At 46.2% G+C, this 25,228-nt stretch overlaps 1 protein-coding gene and 1 long non-coding RNA gene across 3 annotated transcripts in view; one reads left to right on the forward strand and one right to left on the reverse strand.

The window, feature by feature from the left end:
* elmo2 (engulfment and cell motility 2) overlaps positions 1-25,228 on the reverse strand; it is a 72,376-nt gene that overhangs the window by 35,125 nt on the left and 12,023 nt on the right. The window contains exons 8-10 of one of the 2 annotated variants that reach the window (XM_057361383.1): positions 4,893-5,038; positions 3,647-3,725; positions 3,458-3,508 (exon numbers count right to left, since the gene is read on the reverse strand). In XM_057361383.1, the coding sequence (XP_057217366.1) occupies positions 3,458-3,508; positions 3,647-3,725; positions 4,893-5,038 (276 nt within the window). Of the gene's footprint in view, positions 1-3,457; positions 3,509-3,646; positions 3,726-4,886; positions 5,039-25,228 lie in introns of both variants that reach the window. The other variant, XM_057361382.1, reaches the window with a different exon arrangement.
* Positions 21,949-24,244, forward strand: LOC130570900 (uncharacterized). Its single transcript, XR_008965027.1, has 2 exons — positions 21,949-22,192; positions 22,288-24,244. It is a non-coding gene; the product is annotated as an uncharacterized LOC130570900 (long non-coding RNA).

Consider the following 25,228-nt stretch of genomic DNA (forward strand, 5'->3'; position numbering starts at 1 on the left):
TTTCTGAACACCAATAAAAATCATCTTTAACAAAGAGGCACAGACTTAACGCAGCTATTCTATAAATAGAAACAGATACTTGCAAGCTCTGTGCTGGACCGATATCCGTATGCGTGTGTAGAGATGGAATTGTTCAAAAGGTTTCAGAAGGCAGTCCTGCCGAAAGTTGCGGGCCTCGTGGTTGGCCGCATGGCTTAACCACGTGGCAGTAGAAGTCCATTGTTCCATCTTCTCCCCCAGTGGGGGGGAGAGGGCAGTCTCCGAAGAGACGCCACGAAACAAGTTTTAGCGCAGAAGAGAAGAGAGGAAGAGCAAGAAGAGAGAAGCGGCTTTTCAGAGCAGGCTCGATATTTAACTTCATACAGCTAATTTGCATCTTTATGACCTCCTGGCAACTTTACAAAATACCATTCCAAATTATAACATAATGAAAAGAAAGTGTTCTATGGTCACACAATGTATATAAACAAGGAGGAATTGTAAAGACAAACATTTATATATCAAATATGCTAAGGTTTGAAGTGCATCAAGACATGGTTCATTCGGCGGTACGAATACAAACAAAGCCTGAATTAACTTGCCTATTTAACAATTACAGATTATTTAAAAATGGCAAGAGCGCCAACATATAACCTAGATATTTAGATATATTCATAGAAAAGGACAATTGAATCACAAGTTCCTATTTGTCAGAGAAGTTTCTCTGGTTAGCCTCAGATGTTAAGTTTCACATGAGACAGAGAGACTTCTCCCCTCTGCTTTGAAGCTTAGGGGTCGTAAAATATCCCACAGAGAAACATAAGGGGGTTGATGGCTCTTTCGGTGAGAGCACCAACTCAAGTCCAGACCCCTGGAGCTAGGTTTTGACACTGGTCTTTTGATAATGGTATCAAGAAAACAGGAGAAAGGGGAGTGAAGGGGGTTGATGGCTCTTCTTTCAATGACTCTGACCATTTGGCTTATGCTAAATTCTCTACAGTGGCCTACCCCCTGCGGCGGTTAAGACCGTCACTCAGGCTAGGGCCCTGGCCACTAGGCGACTATACGCCTATAAGTGGTGCCTCTTCTCATCCTGGTGCTCTTCTCGAAGAGAAGACCCGCGGAGTTGCTCGATCGGGAACGTGCTGTCCTTCCAGAGACTCGAGAGTAATCTCTCCCCTTCCACACTGAACGTGTATGTAGCCGCTATTGCCGCTCATCACAACTCAGTTGCTGGTAAGTCTCTAGGACAGCACAACCTGATCATTTGGTTCCTAAGGGGCGTGGGAAGGCTACCGCCTCACCCGCGCTCCGTACCCTCTTGCGACCTTGATGCGGTCCTGGAGTTCCTCGGAGATGCCGCTCTTTCTCACCTCATGATGAAGACGGCTCTCTGGATGGCGCTCAAGAGGGTAGCGGACCTAAAAGCATTCTCTGTGTCCACAGATTGCCTAGACCCCGGGCCCGGTGATTCTCACGCTATCCTGAGACCCCGGCCCGGCTACGTGCCCAAAGTTCCCACCACTCCCCCTAGACACCAGGTGGTGAACTTACAGGCGCTCCCCAGCAGGGAGGAAGACCCAACCCCATCCGTGTTGTGTCCAGTACGCGCATTGCGCCTCTACTTGGACCGCACGCAGAGCCGCAGGAGCTCTGAGCAAATCTTTGTCTGATTTGGAGATCAGCAGAAGGTGAGGGCTGTCTCAAACAGAGATTGGCGCACTGGATCATGGACGCCGTCATTACGGCATACCTGTCCTAAGATCGCCCGTGCCCACTGGCAGTGAGAGCTCACTCCACACGGAGTATAGCCTCCTCGTGGGCACTGGCTCGAGGCGCCTCTCTGGCAGACATCTGCAGAGCTGCGGGTTGGGCTACACCCAACACCTTCGCGAGGTCCTACAGCCTCTGCGTAAAACCGGTATCAGCTCTGAGTCTTGCAGAGCATCAGGTAAGACCGGCGGCCAGTAGGGTGTACGCCTTTGACAGTACCTTCCCCCCCTTTCTTCTAGGTGGGTCAGCATACTAATTTAGCCTCCCTTCTTTCCCCACTGGGTGAAGAACAGGCACTCCATCCATCACTAAGCAAGCACCTCCTGCGGGCGGGCTGGGCAGAGCAGCCCTGCCCCTTAGGCCGGGTACCATCTGAGTTATTCACAACATAGCTCTAACCGGACCTAGTGCTACCGGACGTTGTGACCCTCCAGCAGGGCGGTTCCGTCTGATGTATGCTCATGATTGGTTCCCAGCTTGGTAACCCATGACCTTCCCTAGGTGGACCTCCACCTTGCGGTCCGTACATTCCTCCCATGAGTTCTCCCCTAACGGCGAGACCATGTTGGTATCTCCACTAAACTCCTCCCTACGGTAGGAAGTGGTCTCTGTATCGCATCCCCCATTTGAGGAAGTAGCGCTTACCCAGTGGCCTTACGGTACCGGGCGGCTTCTCGCTGTTAGAGAAACAAGGCCGCCGCCTGTGAGGACCGAAGGCAGGGGCCTTCCCACCTTTCAAGAAAAGCTCTAGGACCCCCTACCTACCCACTCACGCCCAGGCCAGTCACCGTCGCTTCGCTAGAGATTGTGACAGGGCACAGCGTTGTGGCATTTTCCATAGGAACCCCATCTGTCGGCTCGACACAACGTCGAGAGACCGACAGAAAGGGAACGTCTTGGTTACGGATGTAACCTCAGTTCCCTGATGGAGGGAACGAGACGTTGTGTCTTTTATGCCACAACACGTGCTGCCCGCTGCAGCAGTCGTGAGAGGTTCTCAAATTAATATTTTTGGTCCAAATGCGACCGTTTAAGTCGCAGTCTGGAGCCTTGCAATATGTGGAAAAGAATGTTAATGCTGCACTTTATTTGATAGTTATTTATACATTTTATTTTTTAATGCATTTCCTCGTTTTTTTTTTTATTTGAGAATTATTTAATTTATTGGAGAACCTTTGTTTTATTCTATTTTATTTTTATATTTTGTTTAAACCAAGCAGGCATTTTATTTAAACTTGTTTGAAAAATGTAAACAGTTAATGTTAACAAACGTTAATAATAATAATAATAATAAATATCGGTAATTCTAAACAATAAGCAATTTTATGTTCTGCAATTCTTCCTACTAACTGTACCGAAATTGAAGTGAACTGTGACTCAAAAACGTACCGAACCGTGAATTTTGTGTACCGTTACGCCCCTAGTGATTAATGCTGCATGTTTTCTGCAGCGTGATGCATGTTTAATGCTGCACGCTGCATGTTTGCTGCATGTTTAATGCTGTGTTCAATGCTGCGTGTTTATTACTGCGTGATGCGTGTTTCCTGCTGTGTGATGCGTGTTTTCTGCAGAGTTATGCATGTTTGCTGCAGTGTGATGCATGTTTAATGCTGCATACTTTCTGCGGCGTGATGGTGTTTACAACAGTTTTTTATCATGATTTATTTAGCTTTTTTAGTAGTGATGGAATCTTTTAGACACTTACATTAAGTATGATGGCACGCAGATGTTTCTGTGCAAGTGTACTCGCCATCTCCTGCAACACAGACATACGCATACGGTCAGACACAGACAAGTGTTTCATCAGCAGGACTGTTTCAAGGTGCAGCTCATACGATGGCAATTCAGATGATTTTACTGTGATATTTGTATAGAGTGAGACATTGAGGGGTACCTGTCGTCTGTCTTCTGGTGTCTTAAGGAACAGAGCATTGATCAGAGCGATGGCATACGTCTGAATCTCTTGGTTAGAGCTACAGGAATAAGGAAGACAGTTAGAGGTATCTCACTCTTCTCTCAGGTTAAAGTGTTGATCTCAGCACTATAGTACAGAAGAGGAACTCAACAGCCGCATTTACAACACAACAACTATAACAAGACTCTGCTTTAGAGAAAAAACTGAAAACATTTTCAGTTTTAGGGTTGGGCCCTGTGGCGTTATAAAGTGAGGTGCTTTTAGGTGCGAGCTGCGCAGAGACACATCTTCTTTTTACAGCTAGAGCTGGGCAGTTATCAATTCAGGCGTGTGTCATCTGTACAGCAGGAGCTTCACAGTTATAAAGTGAGGCTTGATTGTAATGTTATTCTGATGTTTTATTTAATAAAAAAACTATAAAGTCTGAGCGGGGCTGCGAAGACACACGTCTTCTTTATGCAGTTATACAATCAGGCGGGTCTGTGCAAACTGCGCGTCCTCTTTATTCAGCACGAGCTCCACAGTTATAAAGTCAGGCTAGTCTTATCTGTACAGTGTGAGCTTATATGCCCCATAGCCTTGTTCATATTTGTTTACGCGATTTGTAGCCCGCAGCATAGAGCAGCGAGAGTCACGTGACGAAAGTGAAACACTTGTTGAAATCACGATGCTCAACATCACATCATGTCTGTCAGCCATCAGTGATGGACAATGGCATCATCTATCGGCCCAACCCTATTTGGTTTAATGTTAAACAGGTTCATAGAAAGGATTTCTTTCTCTTCGCTTCATTATAAAGTAATCATAAATATATGGAACAGCGAACAGTTCAGAGTGTGAATATGGGGGCGAATCTGTTTTCGTGTCAGTAACGCACAAACGTTTGCATACGAGTCCAGAGACACATATGTTAACCAACATTCAAAAATATGACTGGATGACTTATCTGTCAAGTACTGAAGTACACAAATGAGCTGATCTGAGTAAGCTGCTGGTAGTAATTCTACTCCCCCTTCAACATCAACGTTTCTTTGTCCTCACTTTACTTCATTACTGAAGAAGGATAATTTAGGCCAGTTCTCACATAACGTTTATTCGGAAGACAAGCGGACGGGTTTGTCGATCGAGCACCTCTGCGGGATGAAATGCGTGCATGCGTGCAGGGGAGCGTGTACATTAGCGTGACGGTGTGCGTGTGTGTGTGAGTGTATGCGCTCACACTTGCAGGTGTGAGATGAGTTGTCCCACAGTGATCTCCTGAGCCACACGCTGGTACAGACTGTGACTGTTCAGCACCATACTCTCCAGAATGGCCAGCGAGCGCTGCAGAATGGACACATCCACCATGGGCTGATTCACGTAACCTGTAATCTACAACACAATAATAAACAATAAAGTCGATCATAGCAAACCTTTGGTCTGGTTTCATTGCAATAGCACCAATAGTCATTACATTACATTTACTAGATGCTTTTATCCAAAGCGATTTACATTGCATTATGCTACACATTTGTTTCTGAGTATGTGCAATCCCTGGGATCGAACCCATGACCTTGGCATCGCTAGCGCCACGCTCTAACCACTGAGCTACAGGAATGCTGTCCTGTCTGAAAAGTCCTGTCTCTTTTTCAGTTCACTGGGTTTCTTTTACATTGATCTTTTAATGTGAGGAGAAGCGAATATCATTACAAGTCTGCGGTAGTGCGTGAGTCTGCTATTTACCCTGTTAAGCTGTTTTAACTGTTGAACTGGACTGTTGCCTGTTGTTAGTTAAGATTATTTGAGCTTGTTTATTTAATTATTCATTAGTCGTTGACTGATTGCTAAGGTCTTAGCGTTTTTGTTCCGTTGCTACTGAAGTCATATTAAATTAATTGCCGTTAGCCACTCGTTACGGCTTGACATTATAATTTTGCACTTAAAACGCATGGAGCAAGTTTGTTTGCTGTTTGATCCGTGGCCCATTCAAGTCGTTCAGGCTTTGTTTTGCTAATCGAGAAGGCGTGTTCCAGCTGTATTCTGTTCGCGCTAATCTCAACACTTACTTAAGCAGTGCCTCTGCGCTGGTGCGGTAAGCGTCAGCGGTAGCGTCAGCCCTCCTCGTGTGAAGACCGACGAGTGTAAAGACCTGTGACTCTACCTGAGCGACTCCACCGAGCAAAGACACCAGCAAGGCACATCACTATATTTAACATAAGCTTTGTTTTTATTTACGTGTATACTAACATCATGTGTTTCAAGTTTATTCCTGTACTCCACCGCATACAGCGTTCTCACCCAAGACGCAAGGCACGACGCGCTCACTTTCACGTGTGTCCCATTCACACATCCCCATCTACACCTTTGTCTCTCTCTATGGGTCTCTGGAACTGCCAGTCAGCTGTGAACAAGACTGACTTCATCCATGCGTTTGCCAGCCAGTCTGACATTCACATTCTTGGTCTTACTGAGACATGGATTCGTCCTGAAGACTCAGCCACACCCGCTGCTCTCTCCACAAACTACTCCTTCTCTCACTCTCCCCGCCAAACCGGAAGAGGAGGAGGCACAGGTTTGCTTATCAACAATAATTGGAAATATTCCCCACTATCTTCCCTATGCAACAACCATTCATTTGAATACCATGCTGTTAATATCACTTTTCCCACTCAGCTCAGTGTTGTTGTAGTTTACCGCCCCCCAGGTCCTCTTCACAACTTCATTGAAGAGTTAGATGTGTAGCTCTCATCATTCCCGGAGGATAGCGGCCCTCTTGTAGTCTTCGGGGACTTCAACATCCACCTAGAGAAACCCTATGCCTCTGACTTCCACACCCTCACCGCCTTGTTCGACCTCACGCGCCTCGCCACAGCCTGTACTCACAGATCAGGAAACCAGCTTTACCTCATGCGCCTCGCCACAGCCTGTACTCACAGATCAGGAAACCAGCTTGATCTCATCTACACCCGTAACTCCACCACAGATAACATTCAAGTCACACCTCTTCACATTTCTGACCACTTCTTCATCACTTTCAACATACTCCTTCCTGTATGCACTACACCAACACCACCACCCGTTTATTTTAGACGGAACCATCACTCTCTCTCTCCTAGCACCCTCTCTACTAAAGTCACATCCTCTCTTCCCTCCAACTTTGCATCTCTAGATGCTGACACCACCACCGACACCTTATGCTCAACACTTACATCCTGTCTAGATAACCTTTGTCCTCTGTCCTCCAGACCAGCCCGCGCCACCCCCTCCTGCCCCTGGCTGTCTGACATCCTCCGTGAACAACGGAGTACACTCAGGGCTGCTGAAAGGAAATGGCGCAAGACCAAGAATCCTGCTGACCTAGGGGACTACCAGTCACTACTGTCCTCCTTCTCTGCTAGTGTAACCACAGCTAAAACGTCTTTCTATACCACCAAGGTAAGCAATGCGCCTAACACTCGGCAGCTTTTCAAGACGTTTAACTCTCTTCTTTGCCCCCCTCCTCCCCCACCCACTTCATCTTTGACCGCGGAGGACTTCGCTGTATTTTTCATTGAGAAAACATCACCCATCAGTGAACAAGTCTTAGCACCTCAGACCTCGGTAAACACCTCCCTCACTTCAAACATTGAACTCTCCTCTTTCACCCCACTGACTGACACTGAAGTCACCAGACTTCTCTCCAGCCACCCCACCACCTGTCCCCTTGACCCAATACCCTCCCATCTCCTTCAAGCCACATCCAGCACACTCGCACCTGCACTCACACACATCATCAACACCTCCCTGCTCACCGGCACCTTTCCATCCACATTCAAACAGGCCCAGGTCACACCCCTACTGAAGAAACCCACATTGGACCCCTCTACTACCGACAGTTACAGACCTGTCTCTCTCTCCTCCCATTTATTGCAAAAACACTTGAAAGGGCAGCTTTCAACCAGGTGTCGTCCTACCTATCCCAGAACAAACTACTGGATGACAAGCAGTCTGGCTTCAAAACAAACCACTCCACTGAGACTGCACTGCTATCGGTCACAGAAGCACTGTGGCTAGCCAAGGCAGAATCTAAATCCTCGGTCCTGATTCTGTTAGACCTATCTGCAGCGTTTGACACTGTCAATCACCAGATACTGCTAGCAACCCTGTCATCACTACGAATCTCAGGCTCTCCTCTCCGCTGGTTCAAATCCTACCTCTCCGGCAGATCCTTCAGGGTGTCATGGGGGGGCTCGCTGTCCACTGCCCACCACATGATCACTGGGGTCCCTCAGGGATCGGTGCTTGGACCGCTACTTTTTTCATCTTGGGACCTATCATACGGGCACACGGCTTCTCCTATCACTGTTATGCTGACGACACCCAGATCTACATCTCGTTTCACCCAGACGATACCACTGTAGCAGCTCGCATTACTGCCTGCCTAGAGGACATCTCGGCTTGGATGAAAGAGCATCACCTCCAGCTGAACCCTGCCAAGACAGAACTACTCGTGTTTCCGGCACACCCCACGGTGCAACACGATCTCACCATCTGTCTTGGCAATACCACAATCACTCCTTCCAAAACAGCTAGGAACCTCGGAGTCATATTTGATGAACAGCTGTCCTTCAATGATCACATTGCAAAGACAACGCGGTCATGCCGATATGCCTTATTCAACATTTGAAAGGTTAGACCCTATCTCACTGAGCATGCGGCACAACTCCTTGTCCAGGCCCTGGTAATCTCAAGGTTGGACTACTGCAATGCTCTCCTTGCTGGTCTTCCTGCAAAGGCTATCAAACCGCACCAGCTGGTTCAGAACGCAGCAGCACGCCTCATCTTCCAACAGCCCAAAAGGGCTCATGTGACGCCCCTTTTCATCTCCCTCCACTGGCTACGGGTTGAAGCCCGTATCAGATTCAAGTCACTAATGCTTGCCTACAGGACTATCACTGGATCTGCACCGACATACTTTCACACCCTCCTACACCCCATCAAGATCCCTGCGTTCAGCAAACCAGCGGCGTCTTGTACTGCCTTCCCATAAGGGCAGTAAATCGCTTTCCCGCTCATTCTCATTCACAACTCCTTCCTGGTGGAACATTCTTCCTAATTTGGTCTGGTCAACCACATCTCTCACAACATTAAAAAAACTACTTAAAACCCACCTCTTCTGTGAATACTTCTCTCAACAGGTAGTGGTCTAGCTTTTGTTAAAACTAGTAACTTTGTATTGGCACCTATTGCATTGTTGCTCCTGAATGACATATCGCTTATTGCTCCTCATACTCTTTGTAAGTCGCTTTGGATAAAAGCGTCTGCTAAATGACTAAATGTAAATGGGTTACAATTACATGTTTCACAATGAATTTGTAAAATGCTTAAATTCTTTTTCGGGTTAAAATAGTAGTTCCCTTTCTGATGGGGTTCACTCTTGAGAACCTATCAACTTCTGACTAGTTTAGAAAAGGCCAATGAAATTGGCAAATGAAATTTGCATGCCGGACTCCGCCCCCGGATATCCGGGTATAAAAGGGAGACGGCGTGCTGCATTCAATCACCTTTTTTTCTTCGGAGCCTTCACACTGATCGACTTCGAGACTTCAAACTCTATGCTGAATTACTGCTGGAATCTTACGGTGTGGTGCAGCAGACCACTTCCCCTGGGCGTCTCGGCAGTGCCAGGAGTGTTCGAGTGTTTTTTTCTAAAAGAGCAAATTTCTCCAGCATGGCATGTCCCGCTGTTCTCATGGGTGCAACACACTCATCGAGGAGGGGGACGGACACGGTGTCTGCTTCCAGTACGCTGGGGCAGACGTTGTGGACACGTCCTGCCAGCACTGCGGGCGGTTGATGATTCAGACGTTGCGTCACAGGTGGCTGTGTTCCCACGGGGAACGCGGCTGGTTACATGGTGCCTCGGGTTTGAGCGCGGCTCCAGGCCGCGCCCGCCCCCAGTGCCGTGTTTACCGGAAGTGAATGAAGAACTTAGTAAGACCTGGAACGCCCCTTTCCGGCACGTTCACGTCAAACAAGTTCTGTCACCCCCTCTTCCCTCGAGGGTGAGGCAGCTAGAGGATACATCAATGTCCCCCAGGTGGAGCATGCCGCCGCGGTGCACTCGTGCCCGCAGGCGGCGGCCACCTGGGGGGCTCGACCTAGACTCCCGTCCAAAGCATGGAGGGTCTTGGCATCTCCGGTGTCGAGAGCTTACATTGCTGCGGGCCAAGCTGCCTCCTCTCTCCACGCTATGGCTCCTGCCAGGCCAAGGCGTTGAGAGAACTCCACGAGGGTAAGACCGACCCAGCACTTATGAAGGAACTCTGCGCCACCACCGACCTCACTCTATGGGCGACCGAAGGTGAACGCGCGGGCCCTGGGTCGGGCGATGTCCACACTTGTGGTCCTTGAGAGACACCTCTGGCCGAACCTTGCACAGATGAGTAACGCCGAGAACCCATCTCGCAAGGGGGGGGGCTGTTTGGTGATACTGTTGAGCCGCAGTTCTCGACAGTGAAGAAGCAGACAGAGGATATCAAGCATATCCTCCCTCGCCGCGATTCAGCCACCTCGGCCATCGAGTCCCGTGCACCATCTGCTTCCCAGCAGCCCTGGTCCTCTTCGACGCCCTCCGGCTCTGGCGGCCCCCCGGAAGGGACATCGAAGAGGAGACCATCGCCCCGTCAGCAGCCGCGGCGAAAGCAGAAGCGGCCCTCATGGGAAGACCCCAGGGAGATCAAGAATACCTTCGGGCCCGACACCAGCCATTCCATCGCTGGGTGGTAGATCCTGGACGGTTCCTGCCCCGTCCCAACAGCCCACTCTCTTAAGAGTTTCTTCTCTCTCTGGGTGTTTATCACAGCCGCTCTCACCCTCTACACGACGGTGCTCGGCAACTCGACGTTGCGTCATGGCGAGACCCAATGTCGAGGATAATCAGCAGCCCTCAGCACTCTCAAAGGACACTGCGTTGTGCAGAATCGCCAGGCAGGTAAGCAGCAGAGCCGATCTCCTCCCCACGGGCCTCAATGCTCGCATCTAACCACCCCCTGGGAGGTCGATGAAGCAGATCATACCCCTAGCCCCTGTCTCGGTCCCTGTGAGCCTGTCTAGAGCCCCCAAACCATCACGGTGGTTACGGGATACGATCCGTCTCGGCTACGCGATACAACTTACCAGATGCCCACTCAAGTTCAGGACATCCTTTCAACCTCAGTCAGAGGTTAGAATGCTCCTGTGCTTCGGGCCAGGGTCACCACCCCTCTGGCAAGGAATCGTGCTCGTCCCTCTAGCCGGGATGTTCAACGGGTTTTGCAGCGCGTACTTCATTGTCCCCAAAATGGGGGTTGCTAGATCTGCGTACCCTGAACAGGCACCTACTCAAGCTGCCGTTCAGGATGCTTACGCAGAAGCACGTCCTGGCCTCTACCAGATGCCAAGATTGGTTCATGGCAATCGACCTGAAGGGTACTTACTTTCATGTCTCGCTTTCGAGGGCGGGCATATCAGTAGAGAGTCCTCCCTTTCGGTCTGTCCCTGTCCCCACGAGTCTTCACGAAGATCGGGGTAGCCGCCCTCACTCCCCTCGGGGAGAGAGGTGTGCGGGTACTAACTATCTCGACGACTGGCTCATCTGGGCACACTCACAAGATCTGTTGTGTACACACAGGGACCTAGTGCTCCGGCACCTAGATCGGTTGGGACCACAGGTCAGCTGAGAAAAGAGCAAGCTCTCCCCTGTGCAGAGCATCCTCTTTCTCGGTATGGAACTCGACTCCGTCCCCATGACAGCATGACTGACTCAGAGAGCGGTCAGTCAGTGTTGAACTTCCTGAAGCACTTCAGGCAGTCAGCGGTCCCCCTGAAACAATTCAGTTGATGCACATGCAACCGCCCCAACACTGGCTAAAGAGTCAGGTTCCCTGGAGAGCGTGGCACACCGGCAGCAGGCGTATGGTCATCACGCCTCTCTGCTGACGCACCCCAACCCCCTGATCTTCAATGACCTTTTTTGGTGGACAGGATCCTCCTAGGGCAGCAAGGCACGTCATGTGACGACGGTTGCCTCCCTGCAGGGGTGGGGTGTTGTGTGCAACGGGCACGCAGTGTCGGTGGACGAGCCCCCGCCGCGTTGGCTGTGCTACTTGCACTGAAGAGGCTGCAGCCTCTCGTGCAGGGCGAGCACGTGCTGGTCCGGTCAGACAGCACAACTGCCGTGGCGTATATCAATCGACAGGGTGGCATTCGCTCACGGCAGCTAACTCAACTCGCCCGACGCCTCCTCCTGTGGAGTCAGCAGGTGATCAGCTCCCTGCAAGCCACACATATCCCAGGCGACCTGAACCAGACAGCCGACGCGCTCTCTCGTCAGTCGACGCCTCGCGGAGAGTGGCGACTCCATCCCCGCGCAATCCGGCTCATATGGGAGCAGTTCGGCCAGGCACAGAGGGACCTGTTGCCTCCCCGGACTCCTCCCATTGCCCGCTTTGGTACTCCCTCACCGAGGGACCCCTCGTCATGGATACCTTAGTGCACAGCTGGCCGCGGGGTAAGCGGAAGTATACCTTCCCCCAGTGAGCCTCATTGCACAGGTCTTGTGCAAGGCCAGGGAAGAGGAGCATCAAGTGGTACTAGTTGCGCCCTATTGGCCCAACCGGACTTGGTTCTCGGAGCTAAGGCTCTTGACAACAACTCCCCCCTGGCCGATCCCCCTGGCGAAGGACCCCTTTTCCCAGGGGAAGGGGCACGTTACGGCATACCAGGCAGACCCCTGGAACTTCCATGTCTGGACGGGACGAGGAGATCCTGAGTGGCCCACCCCCGGCAGTTGGGACACCACTCAGACTAGGGCCTCAGCCACTAGGCGGCTATGCGCCCATAAGTTGCGCCTCTTCTCGTCCTGGTGCTCTTCTCGAAGAGAAGACCCACGGAGTTGCTCGATCGGGAACATGCTGTCCCTTCCTCAAGAGAGACTGGAGAGTAACCTCTCCCCCCTCCACACTGGGAGTGTATGTAGCCAATATGACCGCTCATCACGACCGAGTTGCTGGGCAGCCTCTGGGACAGCACAACCTGGTCATTAGGTTCCTAAGGGGGCGCGAGAAGGCAACCGCCTCATCCGCGCTCCGTACCCTCTTGCGACCTAGGTGGCGGGCCTCAGGAGGCCCCCTCCCCTTCGAGCCCCTCGGAGCTGCCGCTCTTTCTCGCCTCACGATAAAGACGGCTCTCCTGATGGCACTCACCTCCAAGAGGGTAGGGGACCTACAAGCACCCTCCGTGTCTACAGATTGCCTAGAACTCTGGCCCGGTGATTCTCACATTATACTGAGACCCCGGCCCGGCTACGTGCCCAAAGTTCCCACCACTCCCCTAGAGACCAGGTGGTGAACCTGCAGGCGCTCCCCACCGGGGAGGAAGACCCAACCCCATCCGTGTTGTGTCAAGTACGCGCGTTGCGCCTCTACTTGGACCGCACGCAGAGCTTCAGAAGCTCTGAGCAGCTCTTGCCTGTTCGGGAGGTCAGCAGAAAGGGAGGGCTGTCTCCAAACAGAGGTGACGCACTGGATCGTGGATGCCGGCGCTACGGCATACCGATCTCAAGATCGCCCCTGCCCATTAGGAGTGAGCCACACTCCTCATGGGCACTGGCTCAGGGCGCCTCTCTGGCAGACATCTGCAGAGCTGTGCAACACCTTCGCAAGGTAGCCCGCGTCCTGCAGGGCAACGTGTAGGCCGGTAGGGCGTACGCTTGTGAAAGCCCTTCCCCCTTCTTCTAGGGGGATCAGCGGCTATTACGCCTCCCTTCTTTCCCCACTGGGTAAAGAACAGGCATTCCATCCATCACTTAGCTCTAACTGGACCTAGTGCTCCAGACGTGGTAACACCACCACATCCCCCCCCCCCCCGTGGGCGGTCAGCGTCACTCCGCTAGAGATTGTGATGCGGCACAGCGCAGTTCCATAGTTCCATAGGCTCGACACAACGTCGAGAGACTGACAGAAAGGAAACGTCTTGGTTACGGATGTAACCTCAGTTCCCTGATGGAGGGAACGAGACGTTGTGTCCTTCTTGCCACAACGCTGGCTGCCCCCCGCAGCGGTCGAGGGATGCTCAGGCTCCTCAAACCAAAAGGTGAATGAATGCAGCACGCCGTCTCCCTTTTATACCCGAATATCCGGGGCGGAGTCCGGTATACAAATTTCATTCGCCAATTTCATTCGCCTTTTCTAAACTAGTCAGAAGTTGATAGGTTCTCAAGAGCGAACCCCATCTGTTGGCTCGACACAACGTCTCGTTCCCTCCATCAGGGAACTGAGGTTACATCCGTAACCAAGACGATTTTAGCTGACAGGTAAATGCTTTTCATTCCTGCATATTGACTAGTCACGATCCAATCAAAGCAGCTGGCCACATATTGCTCCGTCAAATCTATTTTTACCCGTCACTATTTTGCAATGTGATATTATGTGCCAATTAGCATGTTTGTGACATCATCGCGACGTACGTGCGTTCTTTGAACTTACTGTATTTTAATACCCAATAAAGCCGAAGTCGTTTACATATTTAATGCTTCTGTTGTCAGACATAAAATATAATTACCGACAAATGTTCATGTCCAGTAAGTAACAATGACAGGTACATGAGCACGCGACGAGAGGCAGATGAATGACAGATGTACGCTTTGCAGAATCAGATCCAGAAACAACACCACAAACAACGTTAGATATCGCTGTGTTATTATAAAAAGTGCAAAAAGATTTTCAGTTCGTTTTGAAACTATGGCAAAACAAATTAGACGGTGGTGGGCCGTCATAGTGGTCTTGATTATACATGCCCTGGCTCATATGGCTCGGCTCCGCACCGCGAGTCTGATCCCGCGGGCCACGTGGGTTTTCCTAAATGGACGAGGCATTTATGAATAATGAATGGGAAACGTACGTGTCCCTATGATCACGTTCTAATGAAAGGAAATGATTGGATGCTACCAACTCGACAAAAGGGGGAATTACAAACTGCCCTCATTGTAATCCGTCAAAATGATGGATGGCCTTCAGACTCTGTTTACTCACTTTGGGGACAGACATACAATCCTAAATACATCTCTATAGAAATGTACATATATTCATTTATAACCTTTCCATGTATTGATGTTCTTGTTGTTATGTCTGTAGGGCTGTCACGATTCTGAAATTTGACTGGCGATTAATTGTCTTATAAATCATTGCGATTATGACGATTAATTGTCTGTTTAAGGGCTTCGACGATTGTTACGATTAATTGTCTGTTTTTGAGCTTTGACATTTAATTCTCATACATTTTTGATTCAGCGATTGAAACGACCATATTGTTCTGAATACAAGACTGTTTTTTTCTTGGAAATACATCAGAAAACATTGGGTTATCATATATTTAAGGTTTAGGCTTTTACCTGTCAATAATACAACCGCCAAATACTTGTAAATTAAGTAAATTGATCAGGTGTGAATTGAAGCCACCATTAAAATACTATCAGTCATAGAAAAGCTTCTAGTCTGTTTTTTTCTCACTTGCAAGACTACAATAAAATTTTACCTGTGTGTTAATGAAATTTTGGTAGACTGGTTTTCACACTGAGACTTGCTTAAATAATATTAAATTGTACTGCAGGTAATTTGTATATGTTTTAGTTTTTTTTTTAAGTGATTGTGTTGTGGTGGTACATTTTACAAGTATTACCATGCTTTAGTAACAATATATACACTAAAATATGCAATATGCAGATGCACTACAGCTCCCCCTAGTGTCTTCTATAGAGATGTGCAATAATTGCGATGATCTGAAACCATCGCGATGAGGTCAAACAATCGCGATGAGACGATTATTTAATAATCGTGACAGCCCTATATGTCTGTCTTAAACATTAATCCAAAGTAGTTTGAATGAATGTGTGTATAACTACTAGAATTATTAGATTTGTAGTTATTCACTTAACCAAGATTATATGTAGATCATGTTTGGTGTCTATGAGGCGCATTTGTGATTTCCTTAATGTTAATGTTTGTTGTGTTTTGGTAACTCTTTTCATATTAGTTTTATCAAACTCTTAGAAGTTTTCTTAGTGAACATCCAATCAGCTTCCACATGCAAAACACCATGTGGAAGACAAAGACAATCAACATTTCCTCCGAAGGTGCCATCTCCTGATTGGGTCAGTCACGTCTGTAGGATGTGACATCCTTACAGTTTAAAAGAGACCACCAGAAGAGTCTCTTTGGTTCGTTCATTCTCTCCTCTCTCTTCTTGAGTTTTGCTTTTCTTTTTGTTCGGGTTCTGTCCGTGCCACCTCTACAAGGGTAGAACTATCTCTAAAGGATGGACTAGAAGAAGACTTCACCTTTGACCCCTAAGTTTGTGCCAGGCTGCAGCCTTGTCTTTCCATATACAGATCCTCTGCATAAAACTGGTTCTCTCTGATCACTTCCAGCCAAGATCAACTGGAGCCTCAACAAACTGCATCAGGACACTTTCTTTCTTTTGATGGGCAAGACATGCAAGTATCATACTAAGTCTTATTAATGGATACATAGAGCATCATTAATCCTTTTAACAAAGGTGCTTTACAAGGTTTTGTTCAGGCTATTGATCTTCTGAATATCAAATACTGCCATAAATTCATGCTCTGTTCTTCTCTCTGCTTCAACTTCAACCTTCTTCCAATGCTAAACTGTATGTGTGTGTATGTTAGATTAGAATGTGTCTAGTCTAGGTAATAAAGTTCTGTTTTATTTCACATGTGACTAGAGGTGGGCGGAATGGCCAAAAATCTATTTCACGGAATGAGTAATTTTATTTCACGGTAACGATATATTTCATGAAACAATCTCCCATTATAATTCTATATTTTATACCTCATTTTTCTTAGATTGATTTAACTAATTTATTTATTACAGTTCATTTAAATGTTCACCATAGTTAAAATGTAGGCAAGTTATGAAAATGTCCTAAATATATCAAAGTTATGATAATCAGATGTATTATTTATTCATATTTATCTTCTGGCATATCATATGTATACAATAGGAAAATAGACAACATATATAAAAATAAAGTATGAAAATGCACAAACAATGAGAGTACAGTATATGACTAGTGTTATAAACTGGTGTTCATTCGGTCTGTACTGTAGATCTTTATCGCTCTTCACTCTCTATTAGATGAGCAATTTTAGTGTGTTGCGACTCTCTGTCTTTAGGTTTGTTTATTCTCGGGCTTGTTTTTGCACTGCAAGTCTCTGGTGACTCCTCACACGTCTCCCAAAACTGGAGGTAGAAGCGCGTCACATCAAAGCGCTCACGCACTCGCGAGCATCATCGCGCATTTCAACGCAAGTTTCACCTTGTCACGGTCCTGCCTTCTTGTTTTTGTATTTCTAGTCATGTGGCAAGATCGGGACGGAGCCCTTAGGTTTTATGTGAGAAAGCCATGAGTTGTTTATGTTTTGACATAATGTGCTTTCTTGTGTCTTGTCATTGGCCCCACCCCTCTCGTTTCATGTATTGCTTCCCTGCCGTGTCTGATGTTTCCCACCTGCCCTGTGTCATTATCCCTCGGTTGTCTTGTCCTATTTAATGCCCTCATGTTTCTTTGTCCTGTGCCGTGTATTGTATATGGTCAACGTTCCCTGTCTTGCTGCACTGTGAGTTTCTCGTGTTGTTTCTTCCATGTTATGCCTGTTAGTTTGTTTATTATTTAGTTCTCGTTTTTGCCCCCTTGAGGGAAGTTGTTGTGTTTATCCTTTTATATATATACTCTTAGTTCTATTTTCCCCATCATGGGTGTTTTTGTTTCTTTATTTTAAATAAATTCTCTGTTAACCCCTTCACTTCTGCCTGCCTGCAATTGGGTTCTTCCGCCACGCCCGATCGTGACAGAATACACAAGCCAGAACTGAACCCAACAGGCTGTATGACCACCCAGCGATCCCGCCAGACTCACCTCCTCTGCAGCCACCGTCAGGGAGATGCCAGTATCATGGATTATGTTGACCGCTTCCTGAAGGCTGCAGAGGAGGCAGTTTATACAGAGCAGGTGGTTTTTGGGGAGGCAGAACTCCCGGTCCTGTTCAACGGTGGCCTCAGGGACCCTCTGTCACGGGCGGAGATGAGGATGCTGAGACCACTGGACTTCGAGTGCACGGTGAGATATGCCATGAACCACCCGGAGTCCAGGGTCTCAGCCCAGCCCTGCTACTCATCTCCACTGCCCGCGATCCCGGAGGGTCGCGTCATGCAGATCGGGGGTCATCGGCTTGACCGCACCGTCCGCCTCTCCCCCGGCAGCTCCTCTACCGCCCATCAGCGTCCGTGGCCGGCGGAAACATAGGGAGTTCATGGGACTCCCTGTCCGACTCCTCCGGTCCAGAGCTAACCGGGCTCCCCCTCGCTTCTCAGCGACCGACCACACAGTCGATGGGTCAGACCAAGAAGAAACTGAGGAGGGGGTTGCTGAGTCCTTCCCAGCAGCCAGTGAGCGCTGCCCAGCCAGCGTCCCAGCCGGAGCAGCCGGCGTCCCAGCCAGTGCAGCCGGCATCCAGTCCGGTGCAGCCGCGTCCCAGTCGGTGATCCAGCCAGCGTCCCGTCCGGTGCAGCCGGCGTCCAGTCCGGTATCCAGTCCGGTTTCCAGTCCAGTGTCCAGTCGAGTGCAGCCGGCGTCCAGTCTGGTGCAGCCAGCGTCCAGTCCGGTGTCCAGCCCGATGTCCAGTCCAGTGTCCAGCCCGATGTCCAGTCCGATGTCCAGTCTGGTGCAGTCGGAGCCCATTCTGGTGTCCTGTCCTGTCCAGCCGGTGCAGCAGCCGGCCTTCCAGCCGGCGTCAAGCCCTGTCCAGCCGGCCTTCCAGACGGCGCCTAACTTTGTCCCGCCAACTTCCAAGTCGGCGGACCCCCCCAGGACTTTCCCCCCTAGGTCCCCCAGAACTCCACACCCTCAGGCGCACTCGGGGACTAAGACTATTCCCCCCAGTCCCAGCCCCTTTGGACTTCCCCCTATTGGACTGCACCCTATGAACCCTTGTTTGTCCCCACCCCCCCTCCCATGTTTGTTATTTTTATTATNATTCTAAATATTTTGTATATATCCTACTACATGTGAAGCAGATTTTTTTATTATTATTACAGTCTTGGATATGTTAATAATTAAACACAACATTAATTTTATTGCAATATTTTTTGAGCAGTGTCAAGACTCAAAAATGTCCATGTCCAAAAAACCTCATAAAATGATTATATATTCAATTTGTCTACTTTTACTAAGTTTAATTTTTTAACCAGATCTTTTCCAGATCATAACTACCAAAGATTAATTAATTTTCATAGTTTTAACCCTTAGTTTGTTTACATAATGCCACATATACTAATCTATTATGCATTTATGGTGACAACTGTACTGAGGTAGTGCTGGGTGGTATGACCAAAAATTTATATAACGGTGTTTTCCAGATTTATACCGGTTTCCCGGTACATGGCGGTATTTTTTTACCACTTTTTTTTACTGATTGAGAGAGGAAATAGTGCTGTTGATTGACTTAAAATGCCCTTTTATACTGTCATAGTGACAGTATCCCCTATAATAACTGCAAAGTTTAGACTTCTTTAACAACTGAATAGCATGCGAAGGTAACTTGCATACATAATATTTAAACAAATAAATAGAGAACTGGGCTCGAAATTACCTTTTTTCCTTGGAAGCACGGGTGCTCCCAACTTCAAGAGTTAGGAGCATCCACCCAAAAATTAATAGTTGAAAACAAAATAGTAACAATTTACCATTAAAACATTCATGTGATGTCTATTGTGTTTTACATAGTCACAATGGCATCATGATTTCCTGAAATCATATTTTTTAATCATAAAACAAAGGCTTAAATTAGATATGTGAGAGGAAAGCGATCGCATCACGCTGTCAATCCTCCTTCTGACTCTTATTTCTCATCAAAGCATATAGAGAAACAGTTCAAACTAAAAACACATCATAGTATATGCTTATATTGAGCAGATATGAGGGGAACACGAGCGTTTTTTGAAAATGTTTGTTCGTGAGTATATTTAACATAACGTAATGCAAACTTTCTATTGTTACACTTGTGCTACTGTTCAGCCGCGAGGTGCGCGCTCCCATTGCGACGGGAAAGAAATATGTAATGTCACCGCTCATGCGCGAGACGCACGCAGACATCCAAACGCCTCCGTTTAGTGCATGTTTATATAGAAAAATTATGATAAAGTAGTGCTGCAGCATACAAAGACGCATTCTGTAGCTGTGTCCCAATTCGGGGGCTACAACCTTCTCAGGTCGCAGACTTTAAAACGAGGACTTGTTTTTTCCAAGCACGCAGCCTGAAAAGTCCAAGAACCGAACTGAAATGAGACAGTCTAGCCTCGCAGAGGATTTCCTAATTGCGTGATTTGCGTCACCTGCTGCTCATGTTGCGTGGCGACAGCAGCAGGCCACAGCAGTTATGCTTCTGACTTTTTTAAACAAATACGGAGCCAGAAAAAATATATTTTATTTTAGAGAATATGACACGTTTATGTAGATTAAAACAGCCCAACAGTATATTAAATTAACCAACCTTAGAAATTTAAAACACAATAATGCACCAATAATGTTAATGAACAACATCATATATAATATTAAAACACTGAAATGGACCGTTTTTGTGAATTACATACTTTTATTTAACTAAAGTTTTGAATGATTACTTAAAATTTTCAAGCCGTTACAGGTGCGCAATGAATCTCGGGATACCCAAGGCTGTGAAGGATACATTCGTTCTATCCTTAAAAACCCACGGAAATAAGGTCGCATTTTGGGGCTGCATTTGAAGCAACCTTTGAATCGAGACAGCCTTACCAGCCTTCAGTCTCGCTGCTGTGACGCAATCGGTCTTAAAATGCAGCCTTCAAAGCACGCAGCCCCCGAATTGGGACACAGCCTGTGTGAATGGCCGGTCACAGTGCAACAGTGAAAAGGGACCCCACTGAAACAGTGTCGCGCTTTGCCGCGTTCCGCACGTTGTTTAAGCGACATACACCGCTAATGCGGTATATTAAAAATTCATATCATAACAAAAATACACAACGGTATTCGGTATTAACCGGTATATCGCCCAGCACTATACTGAGGGGCTTCTGAATTTCTGAAAATCAAAATCAATCTCAGTAAAAAAAAACTATAACTCTCAACTCAACTTTATTTATATAACGCTTTTTACAATTTTCATTGTTACAAAGCAACTGTACATAAGACATATTGACTATAAGCAAAACAATTAAAGTTGTACCTGCAAAAACAAGAAAAAGTTGAAAACACAGAAGACAGACATACCCACATACAAAACACTCCACACACACAATATGCACACGTACTAACACATATAGACATAGACACACGGACGCGCGCACGCACGCACACAAACACAGACACGCACGCACACACACACACACATACACGCTCAGTGAGAGCACACATTTAAGATAAAAATGAACAATAATGCAAACAAGGGATAAAAGAACATGCTTGAATGAAAAATATTTTCAAATATCAGTAAGCTACAGTGACTTGATTTGCTATAAAATACGATGTCCTTCTTTCAAACTGTATACACGCACGCACGCACACACACACACACACACACAATTATTTTTCAGTAGATACATACAAACCACACTTTGACATCTATACTAACACATAAACACAGTTATAGCTGTATCTTTTGTTTAGTTTGCCTGCAGTGCTGAATCAGCAGAAACAGGAAAACTGAAATGCTCAAAAGACTAAAATGGAGAAAATCGGATAAGCAAAAAGTAAATAGTACAACTTTGAAAACGTTGCATTTTCTTGAAATGTATTCAATTTTTGTAATTTCCTTTTTGCCAACATAATCAAAGGATTTGTATATGGAATATATGATTTATGCTTGCATAGCATACTGATTAAAATGTGTAGTTTTAATGAGTTTCAATGAAATTTTTTTTTCAGATGCACCTGAGTGTAACAGTTGCTTGTACCTAGGTTAAAAAAAACATTTCTGAAAGCAAAATATTAAAATTCCTATAAAAACACGGACCTTTTGCTAAATGTATGATGTTTGCGTAAACACAGCCAAAACAACAAAGAAAACAAAATTGAAATGGACAAAAATGTCCTAGACAGCACATAAAGGTTAACACATTTGACTCATTTTTTAAATTTTGTAGATTCGTTTTGTGATAATCAGAGCATAAAATGTAAAGCTAGTGTACAGACTCATCTAAACATGCATTCAATAATGCCTGTACGTCTTTTGTCATCACAAACACTTCAATAAACATTGAAATGTTTTAGAATTGCTTCAGTTTTGTAATGTTTTGTGCTTTAGATGCGCGCTGCTCGACAGCTCCTGGAAAGAATGCAGTCTCATGGCATTGATGCCCGTCTGGAGGCTTTGAAGGAACTGGCGAAACTCTCAGCTGACCCGACGTTTGCCACTGAATTCATTAACATGGAAGGCCTGGGAACACTGGCACGACTGGTGGAGAGCGGCACACAGTACAGTTCTTCACTATAGATCATATGAGTTCAGAGCTTCTGGGTTTTTTCGAAATGTTCTACATTAATATGTGTGTGTGCGGGTGCGTGTGTAGTTTTGGAGAGACGTTGGCCTTTACTCTCACTGCATTTCTCGAGCTGATGGATCATGGCATTGTATCCTGGGATCTCGTATCTGTTTCCTTCATCAAGCAGGCAGGTTACACATCCATATCTGTCTCTCTTCACAAACAGCCTTCTTATGTTGACAGAAAGATTGTGAAGGCAGTCAAATAAAGTGATTTGATGCTTATGATGTTCCACATCAAAAATTGTTAAAAAAGTTTCTAATTTCTTTTTTGTTTGTTTTTGTTAGTGCTGTATATACACTATGTAGGGACTTCAATGAGGAACAGTATTATTTAAACACTATTCTTCACCAAATTTGTAAGAATTATCATGAGCTTTGATCACAATTATAAGTAATATATTCTCCACCACCCTTTGTAAGGGAAACAAATATCAGCCCAAATTGGGATGAATTCAATTGATTATGATCAATTATACTTATCTGGATCAAATTCATGATTTGGGGAAATCACTTAGCATTACGAGCAGGTAGCAAGAATCTGCATGTTTAGGGACTCCGGATTATCAGAATCAGAAAAAGCTTTATTGCCAAGTGTGTTTGCACATACAAGGAATTTGTTTTGGTGACAGGAGCATCCAGTACACAGAGACCATAACCCAATAGAATACAGTACACAGATGATTTAAATAAGGGCCTATGGGTATAAAAAAATGAAGAAATACAATACAATAAACATAAGATAAAGATATAGAGAGTAAAGCTATGTGTGTATGTAAATATGTACAAGTAAAAAATAAGAATAGACTATTGTAGTACAAGGTATGTGCTATATACAGCAGAATGAAATATAATTTACAGAACAAGTTGTATAAAACATAGATAGTGTATTATCTGGAGCATGAGCATGAACTACAAACAACGTCACGTGTAGGGCTGGGCGGAATGACGGAATATTCCGTTACCGCGGAATAAAATGTCAACCGTAAGAGATTTTTCTATTCCGCATATTCCGCGGAATGTAAATAAGTAGGTGTGGTTAACTCGGCGCTCTGCAAATAAGGCGCTATTCTGAAAAAAACTAATGAATTAATCCACCCGTAACAAATGAATGTATCAAACATTCTTTTGACCTTCTTTCAGTCTGTAGTTTGGTGATCCGCTCCAGTCTGGTGCTTCTCTCACCCGCAGTGCTCGTGCAGGGATCTGTGCCAGCATTTAAAAAAGCTCATTCTCAACACGTATTTCAAGTCAGGTTGTTTTGTAAAGCTGTTAATAGTTTTATAAAGTTTAACTTCAGGCGAGCCAAGGTGTTTCACAATCGGGTGTGGCGGAAGAACCCAATTGCAGGCAGGCAGAGGTGAAGGGGGTTAACATAGAATTTATTTAAAATAAAGAAACAAAAACACCCACGATGGGGAAAATAGAACTAAGAGTATATATATAAAAGGATAAACACAACAACTTCCCTCAAGGGGGCAAAAACGAGAACTAAATAATAAACAAACTAACAGGCATAACACGGCAGAAACAACACGAGAAACTCATAGTGCAGCAAGACAGGGAACGTTGACCATATACAATACACGGGCACAGGACAAAGAAACATGAGGGTATTTTAAAGGCAAGACAAACGAGGGATAATGACACAGGGCAGGTGGGAAACATCAGACACGGCAGGGAAGCAATACATGAAACGAGAGGGGCGGGGCCAATGACAAGACACGAGAAAGCACATGAGATGTCAAAACATAAACAACTCATGGCTTTCTCACATAAAACCTAAGGGCTCCGTCCCGATCCTGCCACATGACTAGAAATACAAAAACAAGAAGGCAGGACCGTGACAGAGCCCCCCCCCCCCCTAATGAACACCCCCAGGTGTTCACCAAGGGGTTGACAAACAAGACATGACAGACTGGGACATAGACAAGAACCAAATACACATAGACAACATGACAAAATGACAGCGGGGTTGGGGTGAGTTTTTTTTAAGTGATTGTGTTGTGGTGGTACATTTTACAAGTATTACCATGCTTTAGTAACAATATATACACTAAAATATGCAATATGCAGATGCACTACAGCTCCCCCTAGTGTCTTCTATAGAGATGTGCAATAATTGCGATGATCTGAAACCATCGCGATGAGGTCAAACAATCGCGATGAGACGATTATTTAATAATCGTGACAGCCCTATATGTCTGTCTTAAACATTAATCCAAAGTAGTTTGAATGAATGTGTGTATAACTACTAGAATTATTAGATTTGTAGTTATTCACTTAACCAAGATTATATGTAGATCATGTTTGGTATCTATGAGGCGCATTTGTGATTTCCTTAATGTTAATGTTTGTTGTGTTTTGGTAACTCTTTTCATATTAGTTTTATCAAACTCTTAGAAGTTTTCTTAGTGAACATCCAATCAGCTTCCACATGCAAAACACCATGTGGAAGACAAAGACAATCAACATTTCCTCCGAAGGTGCCATCTCCTGATTGGGTCAGTCACGTCTGTAGGATGTGACATCCTTACAGTTTAAAAGAGACCACCAGAAGAGTCTCTTTGGTTCGTTCATTCTCTCCTCTCTCTTCTTGAGTTTTGCTTTTCTTTTTGTTCGGGTTCTGTCCGTGCCACCTCTACAAGGGTAGAACTATCTCTAAAGGATGGACTAGAAGAAGACTTCACCTTTGACCCCTAAGTTTGTGCCAGGCTGCAGCCTTGTCTTTCCATATACAGATCCTCTGCATAAAACTGGTTCTCTCTGATCACTTCCAGCCAAGATCAACTGGAGCCTCAACAAACTGCATCAGGACACTTTCTTTCTTTTGATGGGCAAGACATGCAAGTATCATACTAAGTCTTATTAATGGATACATAGAGCATCATTAATCCTTTTAACAAAGGTGCTTTACAAGGTTTTGTTCAGGCTATTGATCTTCTGAATATCAAATACTGCCATAAATT

Source organism: Triplophysa rosa, linkage group LG20 (genome assembly GCF_024868665.1).
Source record: "Triplophysa rosa linkage group LG20, Trosa_1v2, whole genome shotgun sequence".
Lineage (NCBI taxonomy): Eukaryota > Metazoa > Chordata > Actinopteri > Cypriniformes > Nemacheilidae > Triplophysa > Triplophysa rosa.